This window comes from Gymnogyps californianus, chromosome 14 (assembly GCF_018139145.2).
Source record: "Gymnogyps californianus isolate 813 chromosome 14, ASM1813914v2, whole genome shotgun sequence".
NCBI lineage: Eukaryota > Metazoa > Chordata > Aves > Accipitriformes > Cathartidae > Gymnogyps > Gymnogyps californianus.
Window position 1 is genome coordinate 21,327,227 of NC_059484.1, and position 20,469 is coordinate 21,347,695.

The 20,469-nt window shown below is 51.7% G+C and overlaps 1 protein-coding gene across 1 annotated transcript in view; it reads left to right on the forward strand.

Moving 5' to 3' along the window:
* The first annotated feature begins 3,005 nt into the window (after positions 1-3,005).
* Positions 3,006-20,469, forward strand: part of SH3RF2 (SH3 domain containing ring finger 2) — a 41,576-nt gene continuing 24,112 nt past the window's right edge. Inside the window, exon 1 of the mRNA XM_050905626.1 lies at positions 3,006-3,377. Within this exon, the coding sequence (XP_050761583.1) occupies positions 3,006-3,377 (372 nt within the window). The remainder of the gene's footprint in view (positions 3,378-20,469) is intronic.

Below are 20,469 nucleotides of genomic sequence, written 5' to 3' on the forward strand. Positions count from 1 at the left end.
GGGCGTTCCACAGATGAATTAGCATTTGGAAAGTGCTTTGAAGATTTAAAGTGTTATATAAATGCTAAGTGTTAGCATCATCAGCTTTTATATTGCAGCAGAACCCAGAGACTGCAATCAAGATCAGAGCCTCGCTTTGCTCTACCAGGCAATTTAGAAACTCCTGGTTGGAAAAAGCCCCTGTCCCTGCCTCGGCGATCCGCAGCCTGCGTGCCCCAGGCAGGCAGGAGAGGGGCTGGAATCGCTGTCAGCTTCACGGGGAAAGGCTGCCCAGGGCTTTAGCACCTGGTGCCGTTCTCAGGAGAGGAACAGCATGGCACGCTTCCCACAGCCACGCGTTTCGCTGAAGAGGGCTACGATGCAGCCCCTCAGGGAGCCCGGAGAGTACTGCTGTCTTGGACCGGCCGCCTTGCCGGCGCGGTGCTCTCCGGACCCGCCGGATCCCCCCGGACCCCTCGAGTGTGTTCAGCACCGCTGGATCCCCGGCCTGGGCCCTCCCGAGGTGCCCCACGAGGCGGCCGGGCGCTCGGGCAGCAGCCGCAGATTTCCCTTGGGAATTCGCCGGGAACTGTGCGCTGCAAAATGCACGCGCTTCTCCCCGGCAGAGTTTCAGTCCCACCCCTTGTTTTGATAGTACAACTAAAGCAGACTGGCCCTTAAAGTTTAGGAAAAACTGAAGAAGTACTCACAAAACAGATTTGATTGGAGATTAGCATTACCTGGCGTGCACAAAACCAGCCGGTCAACTTCATTTCCACCACTTGCCCACTGCAAGATATTTCATAATTGTGTTTCCTTTCTAATCAGATGAAAATACAACATGAGTGTTAATCACAGAGCACAAATAGGGAAGAATATGTAAAAAAGAAAAACAACCCTCAAAACCTTTGTTTTCAATATCGTTTATGTCACACATTGCATTTAAAAATGCCAGTAGATGAGATGAGATGATGTTATTTGCAACATCATTCATTAAAAAGTGTGCACTCAGTCAGCCAAGCGCAAATCAACATATGACAGACTACAAAGAAATACCAAAGTAAAAGGAAACTTGAGATGAAACGGAGTGAGGTCATTGGTTTCTTGCATTATCCTGAAGATGTTTGTCAATATTTTTAATTTAGCCAAACGGGCACCATTTAAAAAAAAAAAGAAAAAGAAAAAACTTCGTTTTGACAAAATCATGACGGGGGGGGAAGAACTTTTTAAAAAAATACATTAACCATTTCCGCTCCGTACTTCTGAATGAGTCCTGAGAAAAGGGAAGGGACATATGTGCAGTCTGATGGCATTATCTATGAGAGGACCAAGTAGAAATCGTTCCTTCAGATTTACAGTCTTCTCCTCTAATATTTGTACTACTTGTAGATTGTAAACACACGACTGAGATATGGCAGGGGTTGTAAGGAAAAATATCTTGGGTCTTCGCTACATCTCCTGCTCTCATTAGGCAATGCATCAGCATGTGCGAGCAAGGCAGACCTCAAGACAGGAATTCAGCTGATAAAGTGAATGCAAGTTATAGATACCATGAAATGCCCCCTGGCCTTCCAGTGCCACGTCCAGTGCCTCACTGGGGTGAGAAGGTGCCCGTGTCAAACCACACGCTGCTGTTGTTGGGCTTGGGTCGCGGCGCTGTTGGAACGTGGGCACGCTCCCTGCAGGGGAGCGGTGGCGGGAGCTGGACACGCTTGGCACCCAGTTGTGGCCGTCTCACCCCAGCACAGAACCCACTGCCCCACCAGCCCGGGAGTGGGAACAGCCGGGAGCTGCTGGAGCCCGTAGTGACGGCGCTGAAAGCCGCACAGGGACTCAGCCCCGGCCCTGCTAACAAACACACGCTTTTCAGTTTTTCCCTCTTGTCCCACGGAGCGGTTGCTGTTGAGGCGAGCATCCGTAGGAGTGAGCGGCTGGAGCTCCCTGTTTTGAGCGCCGGGTGCAGAAAGCCGAGGCCGGGTCGGGTCCGGCACGCAGGCTGCCCGCCCCAGCGGCCGCCGCGCCATCTCCCCGCGCGAAGGCTCCCCTTCGGCCCCTCCGGCACGCGGCGGGCGCAGGGCGTCCCGTCTGCGCTGCGGGGCCGCGCGGCTGCCGCAAGTCCGGACTTGAATCCCGACGTGGTGTGCGCTTCAGTCTCAACCAGCGTGCAGCGCCGGGGGAGCTGAACAGGTTGAGTGACTTCAGGCTGTGGGAGGAATAATCGTCTTGGGTTGCTTCAGAGAGCTGAGGCAGCCAAACCGGGCGAGGATGGCACTGCGGAGTGCCTCATGTCTCTGCCAGGTACCTCCGGAGAGTGTTTGTGTTTGAAGGACTTTTTATAGAACTGCTGTCAAAACGGGTAGAGAGCGAGCTTAATCGGGGCTGATCTGAAAAATGAGGCGGCGTGTAGGTGTGCGAGGGATGTGTGCAGCGAGCGGCTGCTTTCAGCCAGAGCTGAGCGTAAACAGGTCCAGTCTGATGTTTATCGGGGACTCTTATCTCCTGAGCCGGTAAATTTTTTACTGTCGTGTCAGTTATGATCCGCAGACTGGGGAGCATTAAAGACAACTTTGCGTACAGCGTGAGTAAGGCTGAGCGTGCCTGTCCTGCTGCAGCCAGCGCTGCCCCGGCCGGCGGGGGGGAGCCAGCTCGCCCCGTTTGAGCTACGGGATCCGTCTGCCCAGCAAGCAGGACCTGGGGCTCCTGCCTCTGGCGTCAGCCCGAACGCCGTCCCCTCGCGCGTACTGAGTCACAAGTGACTCACTTCAAATTTGGATGTGAGCGCAAAGTATACATTTGCAAATTGGCTGGTGAGGCACTGCTTTGCAATGTAGGTGGGATGTATTACATACTCCAGCAGTCGAGTTCTGCTCTTTTTCCCTCCTCCCTCTCCCTCCGTGCAGGATAGCTGTCTGAGCCCAGGATTTTGGTGCGGTTCTCGCGGGCGCAGGAAGGCGTCTCAGCCCGCTCCGGTGGATGTGGCATGTGGATGGCTCCAGCTCCGCTCGTGACAGAGCTCTGCACTGAAGATGGATGATTTAGCTCTCCTTGACCTGTTGGAGTGTCCTGTGTGCTTTGAAAAGCTCGATGCCACAGCGAAGGTGCTACCTTGCCAGCACACTTTCTGCAAGCCCTGTCTGCAGAGGATCCTGAAATCCCAGAAGGAGCTCAGGTGCCCCGAGTGCAGGACCCTGGTGCTCTGCAGCATCGAGCAGCTGCCCTCCAACCTGCTCCTCATTCGCCTCCTGGATGGAGTCCGGTGTGGACAAAACGTTACCAGGTTTGGCTCAATCCAGAGGTCGGGGGTCCTGTCCTCCCCTGCCTCCATCAGGAGAGTCCCCAGGGGGCTACAACTTCATCAGCACCGGCTGGCGACAAATCCCAGGATCCACATGGAAGGGGTAAGGAGGGTCCACGTTCTTTGCTCTGTCCGTCCCCATAAAAAGCTTTCTTCTTGTGTGCCAAGAGCTATGAAACTTTCCTGTTAGCAGTATTGCAGAAATGTTTGAAGTAAGAGAGATCATTTTGTTTGCAAATCTGGCTGCTATTTCCTTGTGATATTTGACTATTTCAAGTTCATCACAACAGTAATTGCATTGACTCTCAGGCTGAGAGAAAACCAGCTTGCCCTTCTCCTTACAAAAACTTCACAGCAGCTGTTTTCCCCAGGAGTTTTCAGGTGCTTCCTGACTTTGGGGGGGCATTTCAGGCGCTTCGACTTTTGGGCAATATACGGATTTTTGGCTGATAGCAATTAAATCAGTAATTGCAAAGCTGTAACTGTTAGAGGTGGAGAAACGTATTTACCGTCGCTGCACCTCAGTTTCCCCAGCCACTGAAAAGGAAGGAGAGTGCCTAATGATGCTTATGTCCCTGGCAAAACACTTTGAGGTTCACTAATGGAAAATATTAAACTCTACTTACTTACTAACTTTATCTAGGGATGATTTACTAGGCTAATTTTAAAATTCTAAGTTGTTTCTGTCATTTTCTTTAACAGTACAAAAGCTTTTCTGAAATAATGAGGACATAATATTAGACCTGTTAAAGGAGCTTGGCTCATACTGGATTTGGGGTAGAGACTGACTTGTGGCTTCACCTTGCCTGTGCTATATTCCTGGATTTCCACTTCTCCCACCTGAACTATTCTTCTGTACAATGTCTCTACAAACCTTTTCATAACATTCAAAAGCTGGCTCAAACGGCTGTTAAATCTCAGAGCACTATTCAGAACTGCAGAGCTATAAGCTTCCAGGCAGACATCAGACAGGTTTTCTCGCCTGCGTGCTATAGAGGTACATAGGTGCGGGTGTTGCTGTGGAGCTATAGAGGACCCCCTGTGTCCCGCAGGTACAAGCTGGTGTGCGTATCCCAGGGAATCTCTGTGGCGTCGATAAGTCATCTTGGATAGATCACACATCAAAACCCGACATCTCTCAGGATCTCCTCTCTCAGGTTTTCCCACTGGCAAGTGTGCAGTGTGGTCCTGAGACATATGAACTGGGTCCCTTTCCTGGGAGCCCTGCCTGGCCCGCAGCTTATCAGGCAGGCAGGCATGCCTGCCCGTGCACCGAGGCAGTGCCCGGGCCAGGCGGGCAACGCGAGAAAGCCGACCGGGAAGAGGCCATCCACTTCTCCCGCGTGCACCTCTGCGGCCAGAAATTATGCTTCAGCTTAGATGAAACATAGCTCAGTCCCCAAAGGCGCTGAGCAATGCTGTTCTGGCGGTGCTGGGGGAGTAGGGGCGGGTGGGTGACGCAGCACAGCCCGGGAGCGGTCTCCCGTCTGCAGCACCCGTTAGGTGAGCAGTGGCCGGGTGGGAGAGCAGAGCGGGGCGGAGGCGAGCGCGGTCCTCAGGCTGCCGACGGCTCCTCCGCAGCGACCCGTGCGGCTCGGCAGCCTCTGCCGCGGGCGACCCTGCTCCATCAGCGGGGCTGCCAGCTCCTGCGAGCAGCAGAGCCGCGGCCAGCGGGGCCCCTCGCTGTGAACCAGCTCCCCAGGAGAGCCGCGGGGAGTTGCTGGTGCCGTTCATGTGAGGCACGAACCATCAGACAGCGACAGTTTTCAGCCACTGTCACTACGGGCGGCATTTCAGCTGAAAATGAGAAGGTTTGTAGTTTCTCCAACTGGACTCCCCGAGCCCCAGATGAAAAAGCACAAATACACTCGTCTGTTTTTCTTCTCTCTCACCCGTTTCACATTTCTTTTACTAGTTCTCAGGACAGGCAGAAACTTGTTATTGATATTATATAATGGCAACATCCATCAGTTTGCAGCTCCCAAAAGCGTTTTAAGACCAAACTGCTGGGAATCGGCAGAGCTAGTGAGCGCTGGGCGGGAGGGCTGTGGCTGCGGAGCGGCTCCCCGCAGCGCTGGGACGCAGCGCTGAGATAGCCCTCTGACTTCCTATGCCTCTTGATGAAGGGATATAAAAACACGTTACACTGAAATGCTCTTAGACTTAATTAGTTGATTAATTATAAAACACTTTGGAATCCTCGGCTGCAAGATGAAGAGTGAAACGTATTAGTCATGTTTTGGGTTTGGTGGTTTTAAATACACGCAGACGGGACCACACGTTACTTTAGCTGCTCCAGTGGGATATCAATGCACGCGGACCCTCCCCTGACCTGGCACCCGGTAATAGCAGCGCTTCGCCTGGCAGGAGCAAGGACTCATTTGGAAGTGCCTGTGCGGTGCAAAGAGACAAGGCAGTAATAAGGCTGGCTTGTCATCTCCCTCCACCATGGAGTGCCTGAGTTACAGGGTATTCATCTGAAGTAATCCGGGTGAGCAGAGGCCTCCAAACGATTTGAACCGCAGAGCAGATGCTTTTGGTGAAGAATCACAGTGAGAACAGCTATCGCGCGATCCTGCTCCACCACAGTTAATCCCACCACAGTTGCTTTCCTGGGTACTCTTAAATGCAGTATTCATTTGCAACTGCAGTGGAAGGTCGTGTGCTCTCCAAAGAAAGACTGCCCGAATCTGCATAGTCTGCTAATTACCGCTAATACTATACACCACTTCGTGCTACAAAGCAAATAAAATTAATGTGCACCATGCTGCACTGCAGCCAGATATACCATCAAAAGCAGGATACAGGACGTGTTTTGTTTTTACCAAAGAAGCCGGTCTATAAATAAACTTCCTTTACTCCATGGAGCTGAGAAAATCACAAGTTTGATCAAAGTTTCTCTTCTCAGCAGAGATGTTTCCTTGCCAGCTTTTTGCTCTTCGTCCTCATGAGCATCCATGAAGACAAAAAGTAAAATAAATCCCCTCGTCACCAAGCAAGCCAAGAACTCGTACCATTCCAAGAGGGAAGTGCGAGCAGGCCCCAGCAGAGCTGCTGAATTAGCAGTAATACAATACCCAGTTTGCAGTCAGGAATTTCACAGAGCCAGTCCCTAAAAAACAGGGAATATTCTAGTTACAGCCCATCCCAAACGATTTCTTATTTGCTAGCATTTAAATCACTTTTGAATCCACTTCCTACGTGCTAACACGGGGTGGGCACGTTCTGGGTTTGTGCCCATGGGCACGTACGTGCGTAGCTGTACCCAGGCTGTGGCTCTGCAGGGACCAGACGGGCCCTGAGCAGCCGCCGTGGGAGCAGCCGCTCGGGCAGTGCTGCGCCGAGGCACTGGCACTGCCCGGCAGCTGCTCCCGGGACGTCTGGCCAGGTTTTAAGATCTTTAACATCTATGCAGAGAGGACAAGACTTTGGATTTTCAGGATCTCGACATAATAAACTGTCTGGAATTTAAGAATAAAAGGATTTGCTAGGAGGTGAATGCGTAAATAATTTATGCTGAAGCCTTTGAACTCTTAGGAACCGCCCCTGGCATGTGCCAGATGTGGTTACGTCTTGTGCTGAAGCATCGTTCTTATCTGGCTTCAGCCCCAATGTAAGCTAAACACGGCTTTGCCGCTGGTGAGAGAACAGAAAGATCGTGTGTGCTGAGGTCTACACAAAACTCCCATACTTCTCTGATGAGTAGCAGACCTAAACTATACCCTACACAGGGCAAAAATCCATCCAGGCCGCTAAACAGCTACTTGGATGATGAACTTTGTCATGCAACAAATACAGGGCAGTGAGCCAGAGGAGAAAAATTCCGAGTATGACAGCTTGCCTTTGGAAAACACAGACCACACAAATTTAACTGTGACTTCGGCTATTTTCTCTTTGCATGAACTGAGTGCTGTAACACCCCCCTCCAGCATTTCACGGGAGATAGACAGATAACACCTCTATTGGGATAAAAATACACTGCACTCCAACGTCGCCACCTTCACACGGACGTCTATGTATAGTGCCTGTGTCTTGGTATTTTCTTCTCCTCCAGAAACATCTCCAACTCCTTTCTGAATTTGACAGACAGGACTTGGATTGCTGGATCTTTTTGAAACCTTATTCAAAGCAACCTTCGTGTTTGCACCCAGCAGAGGCAAACACGTTTCCTGACCCACTCACTGCGCCCCCCCACCCCACCCCCCAAAAAAGAAACCCAGCAGTTCCTGTGCAGTCACAGTAATGACCTCATAATACGTGTCATATCACCTTGGGCTGGACGAGTGCTGAACAGACGTTACAAACCCGGGGACTCTGCACAGGCACATTGGCTCTGCCTTAGGAGGCGGCGCCGGCTCCTTTCCCGCCGGAGAGGGGGAGCATCCTCTGGCCCAGCAGCTGCTGAGGGTGGTGGCTGCTTGTGCCGCAGGGTCCCTCAGCTGGAAATGGAGCCGCTTTATTTGGCTAAAAATTCTGTGTGGCCTCCTGACCTTCTAGCAGAAAGAGTTTTCCCCAGTTCTCCTCCACAGCCGCATCCCATCAGGGTTTGTCTTCTAAAAAAATGCTGAGTGTGACCCAGGGAGCTGTTTCCACAGTGCTGGCTTGCACCTTGTACAGGATACTGTCGTATGCCTTTTTTCTCCTTTGCATGTAGTTTTAGCACTTTTATCTACTGCAAACAGAGAGTGAAGTCACCTTGAAATAGATTGCCTGACAATACACACCCCAAAAGCTGTGTGTGCAACAACAGCAGATTCAGGAGCAGAGAAGTAGGAAGCTTTGCAGTAGCTGTAAGCTCACCAGGAGACTGAGCCATCCGTTCGTTTCTGCTGGGGAGGGGCGTAAGGCAGAACCACAGCCTTGGACTCAGGGGGTGAGGGTTATGTCAGGTTCCCTATGGAAAGCTTAAAACAAAAATACCGTTTGGTGGGATGAAGGATGAAACACCCAGTTGCACTGTAATGCGAGGCGGCACTGGTCTACTCAGGTCAGGACAGGATGAAGTGACGGGAGGCTTTGCAGAGGGCTGGGGTGGGTGCGTGATCGTCTTACGTTCAAGTCTGTTTCGGTTGCTGGCAAACTCTCCTCTGTGCTTTCGACGGGTGAGCAAAGCTCCTTGCGAGGGATCCCGGCAAACGGCATCGGGCATGGCAATTCCTGGCTGACCCCGTTACTGATGCCTGGAAAACACATAGCGATACTTCTCGTCCTTTTGCCGCAGAGGGGCTCCCAGCTGTCTCCCTGCGGGTCGCACCGATGCTGGCTCCTCTCGCCAGCGACTCCCCCAGCTGCGTGCCACTGCCCGAGGCACTCCTGCGAACCGCGCTGCCGAGCACCGGCAGCTCTGCCGCGGCTCGAGACGGGGCCCGGGGCCGCTCCGGGGCAATACCGCAGGGCGGGGGAAAGCCAAAGGACCTCCATGGCCAACATCAGGAGCCAGTTTCCCTGGTTTTACAAAATTAGGTACCGAGCTGCGAACACATAAAAGTGTTTTAATTTGTTACCAAGGCAATGAGTCAGGCTCAGATGGCAAGTCAGGAATAGAACAGCAGGGTTTCTCAGCGTGTGTGTTCACCTGCTAAGTATCGTGGTCAGCGAGGAGGCTGAAAGTCTGAGAGTCCTCCTCTTCTCACAGTTTCCCCGCTGGTGGCTGGCCACCATCCCTGGGTCCACGAAGTTGGTCATTGGCCTGAGTTTGTAATTTTCTCCTCCGGAGCGAAGGGAGAGGAGGAGGCACGTTCACGTGCAGCTCTGCCGGTGCACCAGGGCTGGAGCTAAAAAACGTTCTGAGAGGTGAGGCTGGACCTTGGCAGGGAGAAGACCCATTCACTGCTGCCGTCTAAGCCTTGTCTTGCTCTCCTTTACTTCACCGTAGGAAAACTGCAGTGCTTGCACTTAAACGCTGGACTTTGTTCTGCTGTTATTAATTTTCAGGTATTCAAACTCCGGTTAGCATCAGGACCCCATTCTGCAAGGCACTGGGCAAATGAATAAAGAACCATGACCTTTTTTTTTAAGAAAACCTTTTCCCTAGGAGCTTGTAAGTGGATATTTGAGCTTACCCTGATTTGGGGAGCCTCCATTTTGTTTTGATGCTGGGACGGGGGACACATTTTAGGATGCTGTTTTTAAGAAACAGACACGTGTCCTTTGGCAATCTGACGCCTTTAAGAGGGTTTCCTTTGGGTTATGAACAACTGATGGGCCCAGAATTTCTCACTGGCTTTGCAGGGAGGAAAGAGTAAGCCTCACCTGTTGGGAAACCGCGTTGGCCTGCGTCTTGCGTAAGCGGGCTACAGAGTCAGTCAGTTTCCCCTAGGAAATGGAAATACAGAAAGGGGAGAGCAGCTCCTTTGTCCAGCCCCAGGTCTGGGCAAGATGAAGACGCCCAAGGCCAGGCAGACAGTGTCCTCCCCGGTCTTGGCCTACAGCTGAGGCAAGGCCCAGCTCGTGGCCACCGCTTCATGGCAGTCATTAATTTATCATCAAAATGGCTGCTAAGCGGAGGTGGCAGGCTAATGGAGAGATGTACCGTCACTAATTAAGCACTTCCCTGAAACAATACGAAAACTAACTCCTGGGTTGTTGGGCAATCAGAAGGCACAGGGCCCTGGCAGCTTTGAACGGTGGCAGGGACGCAGCACAGACACCCGCATTCTGCAGGCCTGCTGCCCGCCGGGGGTGGCCAGTGCCATCCCTCGCCCCCCTCCCTGCCACCAGCGCCATCCCTTGCCTCCATCCCTGCCACCAGCGCCGTCCCTCGCCTCCATCCCTGCCACCAGCACCATCCCTCGCCCCCCTCCCTGCCACCAGCGCCGTCCCTCAGCCTCCATCCCTGCCGCCAGCACCATCCCTCGCCTCCATCCCTGCCACCAGTGCCATCCCTCGCCTCCATCCCTGCCGCCAGCGCCAACCCGGCTTGCAGACTGCCCGGCCCCCCGTGCCCAGGCCTGGCAGCGCTGGGTGACAAGCAGCGTCAGTGCGCTCCCTTTCCCAGCAAAGGGAGGGCACTAAATCAGCAGGGAGAGGGCTCGGGAGCAGCAGGAGGAGGGAGCGGGATGCAGGTTTCCTCCCTGCACGGTAAACAGCCACTTCTGAGAACTGCGGTGCTGAGGCAGAGCATCATGACCGGGCACGCCGAGGGCTGACACAGTTTGTTTTCCGTGCGGCTTAAAACCATGACACACAACTTAACCACTGCCCGAGATTGCTGACTGCAGCAGAGACAAAAACATCTGATAGCAGCAACCATGAGTGGAAGAGGCGTGAAAAGGTTTCATGTAGACATCGCAGCTTGAACATGCTGGTCCCCGGCATCACACTGCTGTGCCCCGCGCCAGCCGCTGCCAGCCTCCCCTCTTTCCTCTCACGGAATGGCTTTTCAGGCCCGTCCCTGCTCTGCCTGTGCCCACACGACTCTGCCTGCACCAAGGGGCGGGTGTCTACGAAGCAAAGCCACGCTCAGGTCCAACTCCTGCCTTGCATGCGCCTTAGCACTCCTCCTGCCCACCTCAATCTCTCTTGTGGTTTCACACAGGAGAAGTAACGCCTGATCCAGCACTGTCCTCCTCTGGAGCCATGGGGACGTTACTGACACGCAACCGGGCACGACCCTCAGGGCTGGGCGCCTGCGGCGGTGCCTCAGCCATCGCTGGTGCAGCATCTGCTCAGCCTCTCCGTGATAGAAGCTGCTCTGTATTTTCTTTAATTATTTTCCCCATTTTCCATTTCACCTCTGCAGTACAAAGCCAGAATTACAATAGGCAAAGTTCAGAAGTGACATAAGCCTCGATGCAGTGGCATATCAAAGGGGTGTTAGTTAGCAGATGGTGTAAGTGCTCCCGTTCACCGCTGCCATGGCCCCACCAGCAGCCGCAGATGCGCAGACGTAGCAGCACAGAAACCAGCCCCAGCAGTCTCAGCGACAGGCTCCGATACCTGCTTCTGCAGACTCCTTCGGTTGCTTTTCATCTCTTCAGTCTGTAAATCACACCCGCTTACACCTGTAACTTAAGACGATGTTTTCCACACCCAGCTAAATCCGTACAATTTGCATCTCCAGCTTCCCCCCGTGAAGGCCTGCTGGCTCACGGTGTAGAGCAGCCACAACCAGCGCTGGCCTTGCGTCCCGGTGAACCCAAGAGGGAATTGGGCAGATCTGGTGAGCTCCAGCACCGATGTGAGCAGGAGGAGACTGACTTTGTTCTCCCTGGTGCACACAGTCTGCTTGTGCTTGGAAGATGGGAGCAATCCTTCTCAGGGGAGAAGTAATGCAGAAACCACCCAACTGTCTGAATCCTCAGAATATAATTATATGAAGAGATTGAATTGACAAGTTCACTTTTGATGGTTTTGTTCCCTGTGACAAGGCTGAAGTTATCTCCTCTGCTGAAAAGCAGGAAAACAGAATTGTAATGGCAATTAATTTACATTCAAATAGCTCTTTTCATCCAACTGGATCCTAAAGAGCCCTGAAACTGCGCTAGCTGAGCACACAAAGGAGATGATGTGGAGCTCATTCATCCCATCGAAATGTGGGCAGTCACTGGCAGGATGCTGAAGGCGGCTTGCAGAAAGTTAGTAATCAAAATGGACAGCAGTTGTTATTGGTTATCTCTCTTATGAAAAGCCAGGATGTCCTTTGGCGTCAGTATGTAGATAATAACCAGCTCTCCATCCACGGAGTGTAAATCACTGCTCATCAGGAGCATGGCCTGGGTTGTGCTCTCAGATCTGTCCTGGAGGCGCTGTCTGCCTCTGGGCAAGTCATTCACACTCCCCCTGGTACTATCCCCACAGGTAAAGCAGGGGTAGTGTTTCTGCCATCGCCTCACCCGTCATCTGCGCAGTCTCTTTAGATTGCCTGCTCTCCAGGGCAGGAATCGCTGCTGCGCTTGTACAGCGCCCGGCACAGCAGCAGCCTCCGGTAACACATACCATCCCTGAGAGCAGGGACCGCTGGCCGTCTCGCCCTCGCCACCCTCCCCACCTGCACAGCGGGGTCGGGACACAAGCTTTCCATTTCCTACACGCATCGAATATTCTGGATATTTCCATGTGTGCTGTGGAACAGCCCGTCCCTGCGCTGTGGAGGTCCCTGCGCTGAAGATGCAGGCATGTCTGTGCAGAGATGGACGGGTCACCTTGGGCCACAGTCAAGAGCAAAGATACTCTAATGTTTCTTCAGCCACCCTGGTACACCTCTAGTGCTCACTTGTAGATCTTGGGCAATGAAATGTGCCCTCACCTATTGCATATGACCTCTTCACACCCTGCAGTTCCTTAAAGAAAAGGAGATAGGGTTGGTAGGAAGAGCTTCCTCCATGCTTTGGTATTGAGCCTTCTTTGCTCCACAGTGGCAGCTTTCTGGGTGGGAGGTTCTTTCGAGCACCTCAGTATAGTTTAGTATTTAGGCCGCACTTGGACTCCTGCTACCCAGGCGTAGAGCCGGTGCAACGGAGTTCAGAGGCTTGCAGGATCCAATTCAACACGTTTCCCTGAAGAGCAAGTCCTGGCGAACCCTGGCTCCGGCACCCCTGATGCTGCCCCGTCCGGCACACCCATGTGCCAGTCCCCTCTGACCGACGCCAGCCCTGCTCCAAACGGCTCCAAAATAAAAAGTAATCAAAAAACACTTGCAAACTGAACCCACGTACCCAGTGGGAGAAAAATCAAGCTGGAAGACATCCAGGACTGGATTTCTCTTCTTCCTGGCAGTATCCTAGAAATAAATTGTTCCTCTCAAGGAGGCTGTTACGTGTTACAGAAATCGTATATCTATAGGAATATCGCTGCCTCTGCACAGCACGGATATTTAGCTCTTCTGCACAAATAACAGCGCTGGGGGTGGGAGGGGAAGGCAGAGCTCGTGCAGAGCACAGGGCTGTGCCGCCTCCCACGTGGGCCCTGTGGTCCGTGCACCAAGGATGACTGCATCTCCCCTCCGCACCATCTCCGTCCCCTCAGCCTTTCCAGGTGACACAGCTGGGGCCGGCCTGGCTTGTCACAGCTCATTTGCAGTGTCCTGGCCCTGTTTCTGGTCAGCCAGCTTCTTCCAGGGTGGGACAGCCCCAGCAGTGCCGCCGCCGCTCCAGCTCAGGGGGCCGGGGCTCCCCAGACATCCCACACCTGAGCTGGTTCTCCCGTGCAAGGTCCTAAGGAATGACTGCCTCCCTGCACGTGGGGCGACACCCATGAAACCCAGATCAGGATCAGGCCCTTGGTATTTACTGCAAAGCCATTCAGCCGGTGAGGGAGGAGACCGCACGCTTGGGGTGGCTGGCTGCCTTCGAGGGACGAGGCGCAGCGAGGAGTGACTCCAGGGCATTCCCTGTGCAGAGTTATGAAAATCAGAGCTGGGAAACCACCCGGGTGCAGGTCAAAACCCGTCTGAGGCCATTCCTGATCCATCTGCCAGCAGCCTCCTCAGCCCCACGGGTCTGCCTCCGCCGTTGGACTCAGCAGAGCACCCGCAGAGGTTTGGGGGGGGCCAGGTCCAGTGCTGCTGCCGGGCAGTGGTGCAGGGACAGGGACGTCCACAGCAGGCAGCACTCCTGGGGCTCGCTCCTGCCGAAACAGCTCCTGCTGCCCTCCCTTTGGCATGCAGTAAATCAGAAGGCAGCACCCCTGGACATCAACAGCAATAAGCTATTCCAAGGATTAATTTGTCACTCATCCCATGTGTTCATCCACGCAGTCGTGGACGGTGGTGAAGTCAGAGCATCTGGGAAACAGGAGGATCCCATCTGACATCATTAGCTGTGTCTCGCTGAAGTCGTTTGCGGTGGGCCTTGCTTGGAAATGGGTGACGGAGTAAAGGAATCCCAGGTGCAGGGACATTTACGGCCTCGTCCTCACGCTCACCCCGGGGTATCGCAGGCAGCGGCTCAGGCTGCTCGTGCAGAGACTGTGTCACCGCGGGGCTGCGCTGCTCCTCAGGATGGTTTTAAATGGAGTCGCCTGGGACAAGGTTTATGGGCGTTCACAGCCTCCATCAGAAATCTCTCCTCTTCGCTGCTCTCCCAGGCTTGGCTTTCCTCCTTTCTTGACAATTTTTAATGTCTCTCCCTGGTGACCCCCACCCCAGCCAGCCTCACACACTTCTTCTTTTTCTTCTCTTTTGTTTTTTTAAATACCAGTGCTATGAGTGTGTGGTCTTACATTAATCCCCTGCCAATAATGAGGAAGTTATAACTAGCTCATTTAAGATAATTATAGTGTGCATTTCTCCCAGCTATGAAGAGAAGCTTTGAATTGCTTCCTCACACACACATGTACATATTTTTAATTTGCTTCTTTGTTTTGTACAGAGGGAGACTCAGATGTATTGGATGGCTGCCCTAGCACAGCTGATGCCAAATGCCAAAAATAGTTTTAAAAAAAAAAAAAAATCTTTTCTCCCTTATCGGCCTCAAATCCACTAAGAATGGGGACAAAGCGTTGAGGTGCATCTGCCACGACCATCGCTGCTGGCAGAGTGGCCAAGGAGAGAAAAGCATCTTGCCTAGAGACCGTGCACCATGTTGCACTGATGGGAGAGGGAGTTTCTGGTTCCGCAGCCCGGAGTTTACCCGCTGCATTTTCTCACCTGGGCTCTCCCAACAGCCCTGCAGGCAGCCCCGCGGCAAGGGGGCACCTTGGGTCTCTGGCCGCTCGGAGAGCCTGAAATACCTCCTGGGGGGCATGGTCATAGCAGGGTCATGTCTCACTCAGGCATGACGGAGAAGAAAAAGGGGGGAAAAAAATCAGAAAAAATGAGGCAGCGTTGAAAAAAGTTAGAACCACCCAGAAAACAGAGAGAGAGGGAAAGGCTTCTCCGGGAGAGGCAAGGCTCTCTGCAGCAGTCGAAGGCGCCGCAGGCAGAAAGAAAGCGTTTCCTCAGCACCGAAACCCACACGGGTTTGGGTTCACGAGCACTGACTGCCCTTGGCCCAAAGGTCATGGCAAAACATCCCGTCGGTCTCTGTCTGCTTGATAGCCTGAAAAGTATCAGTGGGCAATCTGATGTGCTGTGGCATTCACTTCTTCTACTCAGCTTCCCACTGATCTTAGAGGCTTTCACACAGGAGAAGGTGAAAGACTCTCCTCTCTCCCTTTTACTTATTTAATTTAACATTGCTACTGTAGCTGCAGTATTGCGTGGCATCATGGGGAAAAAAGACTTTTCCTCCATTCACCAGCGATGTTTCTTCTGTGTAGTTGCTGCCTCTCTGCTACCGGGCAGCAAATATTCTACACAAATTTTCAACAACCTTTAGTTGAGTTTTTCACAGATCTTCTCATAGTGTTTTCCCAACTGAATTTAAAGACAGATGCTGAACCCTGCAGCTAGGGAGCGTGCCAATATTTGCAATATTTGGCTGAACATTTTGCTGCCACTACCACCCCACTAGAACAAAATGCTGCCTTGGATTAACAAAAAGCAACTGGACATGCTAACAGGAGAAAAATCCATCAAAACAAACCAGGTCCCTCCTCACCCCGCGCCCAGGACCGCGTCCTTGCCCGGGAAAGCCTCTCCCTCTGCCCTCAGCCCGGAGCCAGCTACCTCCAGGCACACCTTCTCTTTATCGCCGCGTTTAATTAGCACCCCAGTTTCTGCCATTGCAATCAACCTACTTTAAACAGAGCGAAACAGATGCCTCGCAGAGGATCTTACACATCCAAGAGTGGACAGAAACCAGCCAAAGCCTGCGAAAGAAATCAGATTTGAGATACGCCTGCAGCTGCCTGTGTTTTAGCACCAGGAGGAACGATCAGCCATGCGATCAGCTGCCCGCAGAGGGTTTCTGCTGGCTTCCCCCAGCCTCGGCAGGGCAGTTTGCTGCAGGGTGGTTTAGTTGCTTTTCTTTGTCTTATGAACACGTTAAAAAACGGTGGCCCTGATGTACGTCTTTCTGAAAACTTCAGCTTGAAGATTTATTTTGTGAAAGGCCTGCGGAGCAGAAAAGCGCCCTGTACGGTAAAAACCACATTGGTTGCTCCGTGTGGGTAGATAAAGGCTTGGTTTATGTCCTAAATAAAGTTGGGAAATCAATGGGATATTTTTGGCTCAGTATCTGAACAGACAAACAAAATTTAATAAAAAAGCGACAAAGACAGACTTTGGAAAAAACTGACTTGGGCCTTAAAAAATTACTTGAATTGAATGATTTTTTATTGATGAAGTGAAGATCTTGCAAAACTTAATTTCAAGTTCATTTCAGTTGGTTCCAAAACAAAATGCTTTGTATTGCTACAGCTTTTTTTAATCCTTCTCTTCTTTGTTTAAATTACATTGATTTTTGCTGTTAACAGAGTATTAAAATATTAGAAAAAATATTTTGGCAGTTACAAAGAACATACGATTTTGAAAACATCAGTCATCAAGTGCTGAAACAGTCCAGCGTGATTACAGTTTTTCCTTGTTGTACAACCAGAAACACGCGTCCAGTCCGATGTCTCTTCGTAACACCACCCGTCCCTCTGAAGCACTTAATTCTGAGGTGGTTTTAATTGAGGCTTGTGGAAAACAAGGACCGCTCTCCTTGTCCCCGTCCCTTCCCAGGGCGGGAGGCGTGGGGATCCTGTACCCCGTGCTGACCCCGAGCCTGCCCCCGGGCTGGAGGCTCCCGGCTTCCCCCGTTCCCTACCCCGAGTATGGGGAGCTGCAGAGCCCTGCCCTGGAGTACAGGGAGCTTTAGCGGGGAATAAGTGGTACAGATCAAAGGCCACCAACACTGTAATAATTCCTTGACAAAATGTCCGTGAAGGAATACACCAATGTTACCTTGTGAGTGCTCAAAATGACTAGCAAGCCCCAAAAGACCAAAACTCTGAATATTTTTTGGATGCTAATGAAGCATGTAAGCATTAATATTAACTGTTATTCACTTAGATCCACAAAAGTTTTGCAACAAATTTCAACGAGTGAATGCAAGTGCTCTGCTCTATAAAGTGAGGGGTGAGATTATGTCTGTGGTCACTGCAAGCTCCAGGAAATAGCAACGGGAAAGAAAACCGGGCTTAGAGGGAAACCTGAAAACAGAATGGGCTGTGAGATTTGACAGGGCATGGAAGTGGGAGGAAAGGGTTAAAGAGGAGGTGAAGAAATGACGGTTGTGACCATGGTTAGAGGAGGAAAGAGCCCATCCATCCAAGCGTGGAGGGGAGAGTTTCAGCCAGCCCTAATGTCACAAACATGCCTATCCTACCTAGTTTTCAGTTATTTATTCTGGCCTGCTCTCCTGTCTCATCCTTTTTCTTGCTGACGAAAGAATATTCCAGGCTCTCAGCACCCCATTGCTTGTTCACTTCTCCCAGTTAGTAATAGGCATGCATTTAATTTCAGAGTTTCTCTTATTTTTAATATATTTCCATAACTCGTTCTTGATGCCTTTTATGTTTTGCTTTATTTTGCTGTGCAACCATTCTCTCATCATCCCCATACGCTTGTGCTCCTCCTTTACAAGCCCTGTTTTCGCAGTTTGCATGAGTCCTGATTGTTTTCTGGTCGCTCCTGAGGCAATCAAAGGTCTCTTTCTGTGCTCCTTGTCCTCGTTTAACACCAGAGAGGCTGTCACTGAGCCTTTCTGAAGGAGAACTGGCCCTCCCGTAATCCTCTATTCCCACAGTCTGTTTTGCTGCGTGAGAAAGTGCGTACGTCCAGGCATGCGATTGCAGGGCGAGTTTCTGTGGTCCTGGCACTGGCACGGTCCCTGTTTCCCGTACGAGCTCGGGGGACGGATGGAGAGCAAAGCTGCCCTCAGTCTCACTTTCATAATTTTCTTTTTTCCCAGCAATGTACTTTCAGTGTCACTAAGCCAAGTGCATGTGTTTACTATTAGCACAAATTAACAGACAAAATGAGTTAATTAGAACTAAACATTAAACTAATTGCTTCCTGTTTCAAATGCTTTGAAGTAAACGCAGTACATAAAATTTTTCTCTTCCTGGTTCCTTTTTCCTACCAAGCATCAGTGTTTGGGAGTGCTGGAGGATGTTCTCTTCCCAAAACCTAAATCATTTCCATGGAAAATTTGATCTTTTCCACACTTCAGGAAACTAACGTCGAGTTTCTCTCTTCCACCTTCCTGACCTCCCAAAAGTGGCTGATGGGGGGTGAACTGTGCCGAAATCCTGCCTGAGCCCTGGGCACTGACACGGGTGGATTTGGGGAAATGGGTTTATCTCCTTCCACAGAAAAAGGCAGGAAAAGCCTGGATGGGTCACTGGCACAGAAGTGCCATCTCCTGCGAGGTCGGTGGGGGTTTGGTGACTATGGCTTGGAAAAACTGCAATGCAGGGTCCTACTCACAAGGCCACAGCACTTGGCAGCCGACAGACAAAAATCCACATTTTGTCCACGGGAGATGCAGAGCCAGCAGCCCTAAATCCCGTTGCCCCACCGGCACGCTTCCCTTCGCACCGGCGCAGCTGAGCTCTCGTGGGATGGGACCCTGCTCCCTGTGGTGGTCCACGCGTCTCGGCCGGCGGACCAGAGCTGACGACGTGCTGGATTTGAAGCGCCTGGCTGCGGATGGAGCAGCTCTGCCCACCGTGGATGGAGTTCCTCTGCCAGCCGCAAAGGTTTTTCCTGCGGTTCCCACACATGACATTACAAAGCCTAAAAAGTGGAGAAGGACAATCTAGATCTGCAGACACTGGCACAGAAGAAGCTGAAAAGCCTCTTGTCCCTGCCTGTCCCGGGCACCGGCACCTCTGCTTAAAACTGATCGAGGCTGTAGAGCTGGGGACAATCCTGGCTTCCCCTTTTCTCAGTATGTATTCAGGCAGCTGTGCTACCAGCTAGGAGTCTAGAAATGGAGCTCAGCGTTTGGTTTTTTCCCCTTAAAATTTAGGGCTGCGTTGTGTCTGGGAGACATCGCTGCAGGTGAGGACAGGCAGCCCTACGGCAGAGCACAGCCTCCCACACTGCAGAGACGCAGAGCTGGGGCTGCCTCCATCGGAGGTGCCCAGGAGTCACTCGCTGGGGTTTTTATCTCATCTACCAGCACAGGAGGGGCAGGCAGGGCCCTTAAACTATCTTCCCATTCCAAATACAAAGATTCCCCTCTTGGTCCAAGGAATCGTTTGAAGGAGACACTGCCATGCCTTGGAAAGCAGACAGAAACCAGAAAATGGATCTGTTCCTTATTTCCAGTTTCCTACCAATTGCAGTGAAGCTCCCACAGCCAGAAGCAGCGGAACAGTTAATCAAAAGGGATTAAAGAAAATGAACCACAATGCAAGATATTATTGAAGCCGAGAATCTGGTACGGTTCAAGGAAAGAGCAATATCTGCAGCGCTAACAGTTCAGATAATAGTTTAGAATATATACGGCTGTCTTATTTCATGCCAAAAACAATCTCTGTTTGCCTCAAGCAAAGAAGAAATCTCTCCCAGAGGCGCACTGTTGCGGCAGAGCCGAGCACTTCGTGTTGGTCGCTGTTTCCATTTGGATGTGAGACTGGATGGACCGCTCATCCGGTACGGGATGGAAATGCTGTGTACTGACAAGGGCCTGCGCTGGAACGGCGTCATTAAGTGATCGAGGCTTCACCAACACACACGAGGATATTTGTTCTTACAGAACCTTTATTTCTAACTTGTCTGCAGAGATGATGGGACGAGGGGTCTGCTGGCAGCCTGTCCTGTGAAGGTAGCACACCTTCTCGCAGCATTCAAACACATGGAATAGAATAGAAAATAGAATAGAATAGAATAGAATAGAATAATTTCAGTTGGAAGGGACCTACAATGATCATCTGGTTCAACTGCCTGACCACTGCAGGGCTGACCAGAAATTAAAGGAGCAGCATTCGCTTCCAGCCGAAGGGCCAGCGGAAGGACAGAGCTTAACACTCAGTGTTTTGCATTTCATATACAACTGTGATGTTGCAAATGGCAATAAACATAAACAAACACAGGTTGCTTATTCGCTCGAGGATGCACTTGTGTGGGACACAGTACTCTAGTCCAACAAATGTGCTGAAGTTATCTCCATCTTGTCTTTAACGCAAGCATGTAAAGATCGAGCCTTTCAGTACTGCTGATTTCCAGTGTATGGACCCCCCAAATGCATATGTAGAACAGCTACATAGAGCACAGAAAACATCAGCGTATCTGCGCTCCTCCCAAGAAAAACATCCCTCAGGCTGCCCTCAAGTTGTACCGTGTGGATTCACAGCACCGAGGCCAGGGACGGCTCTGGGTT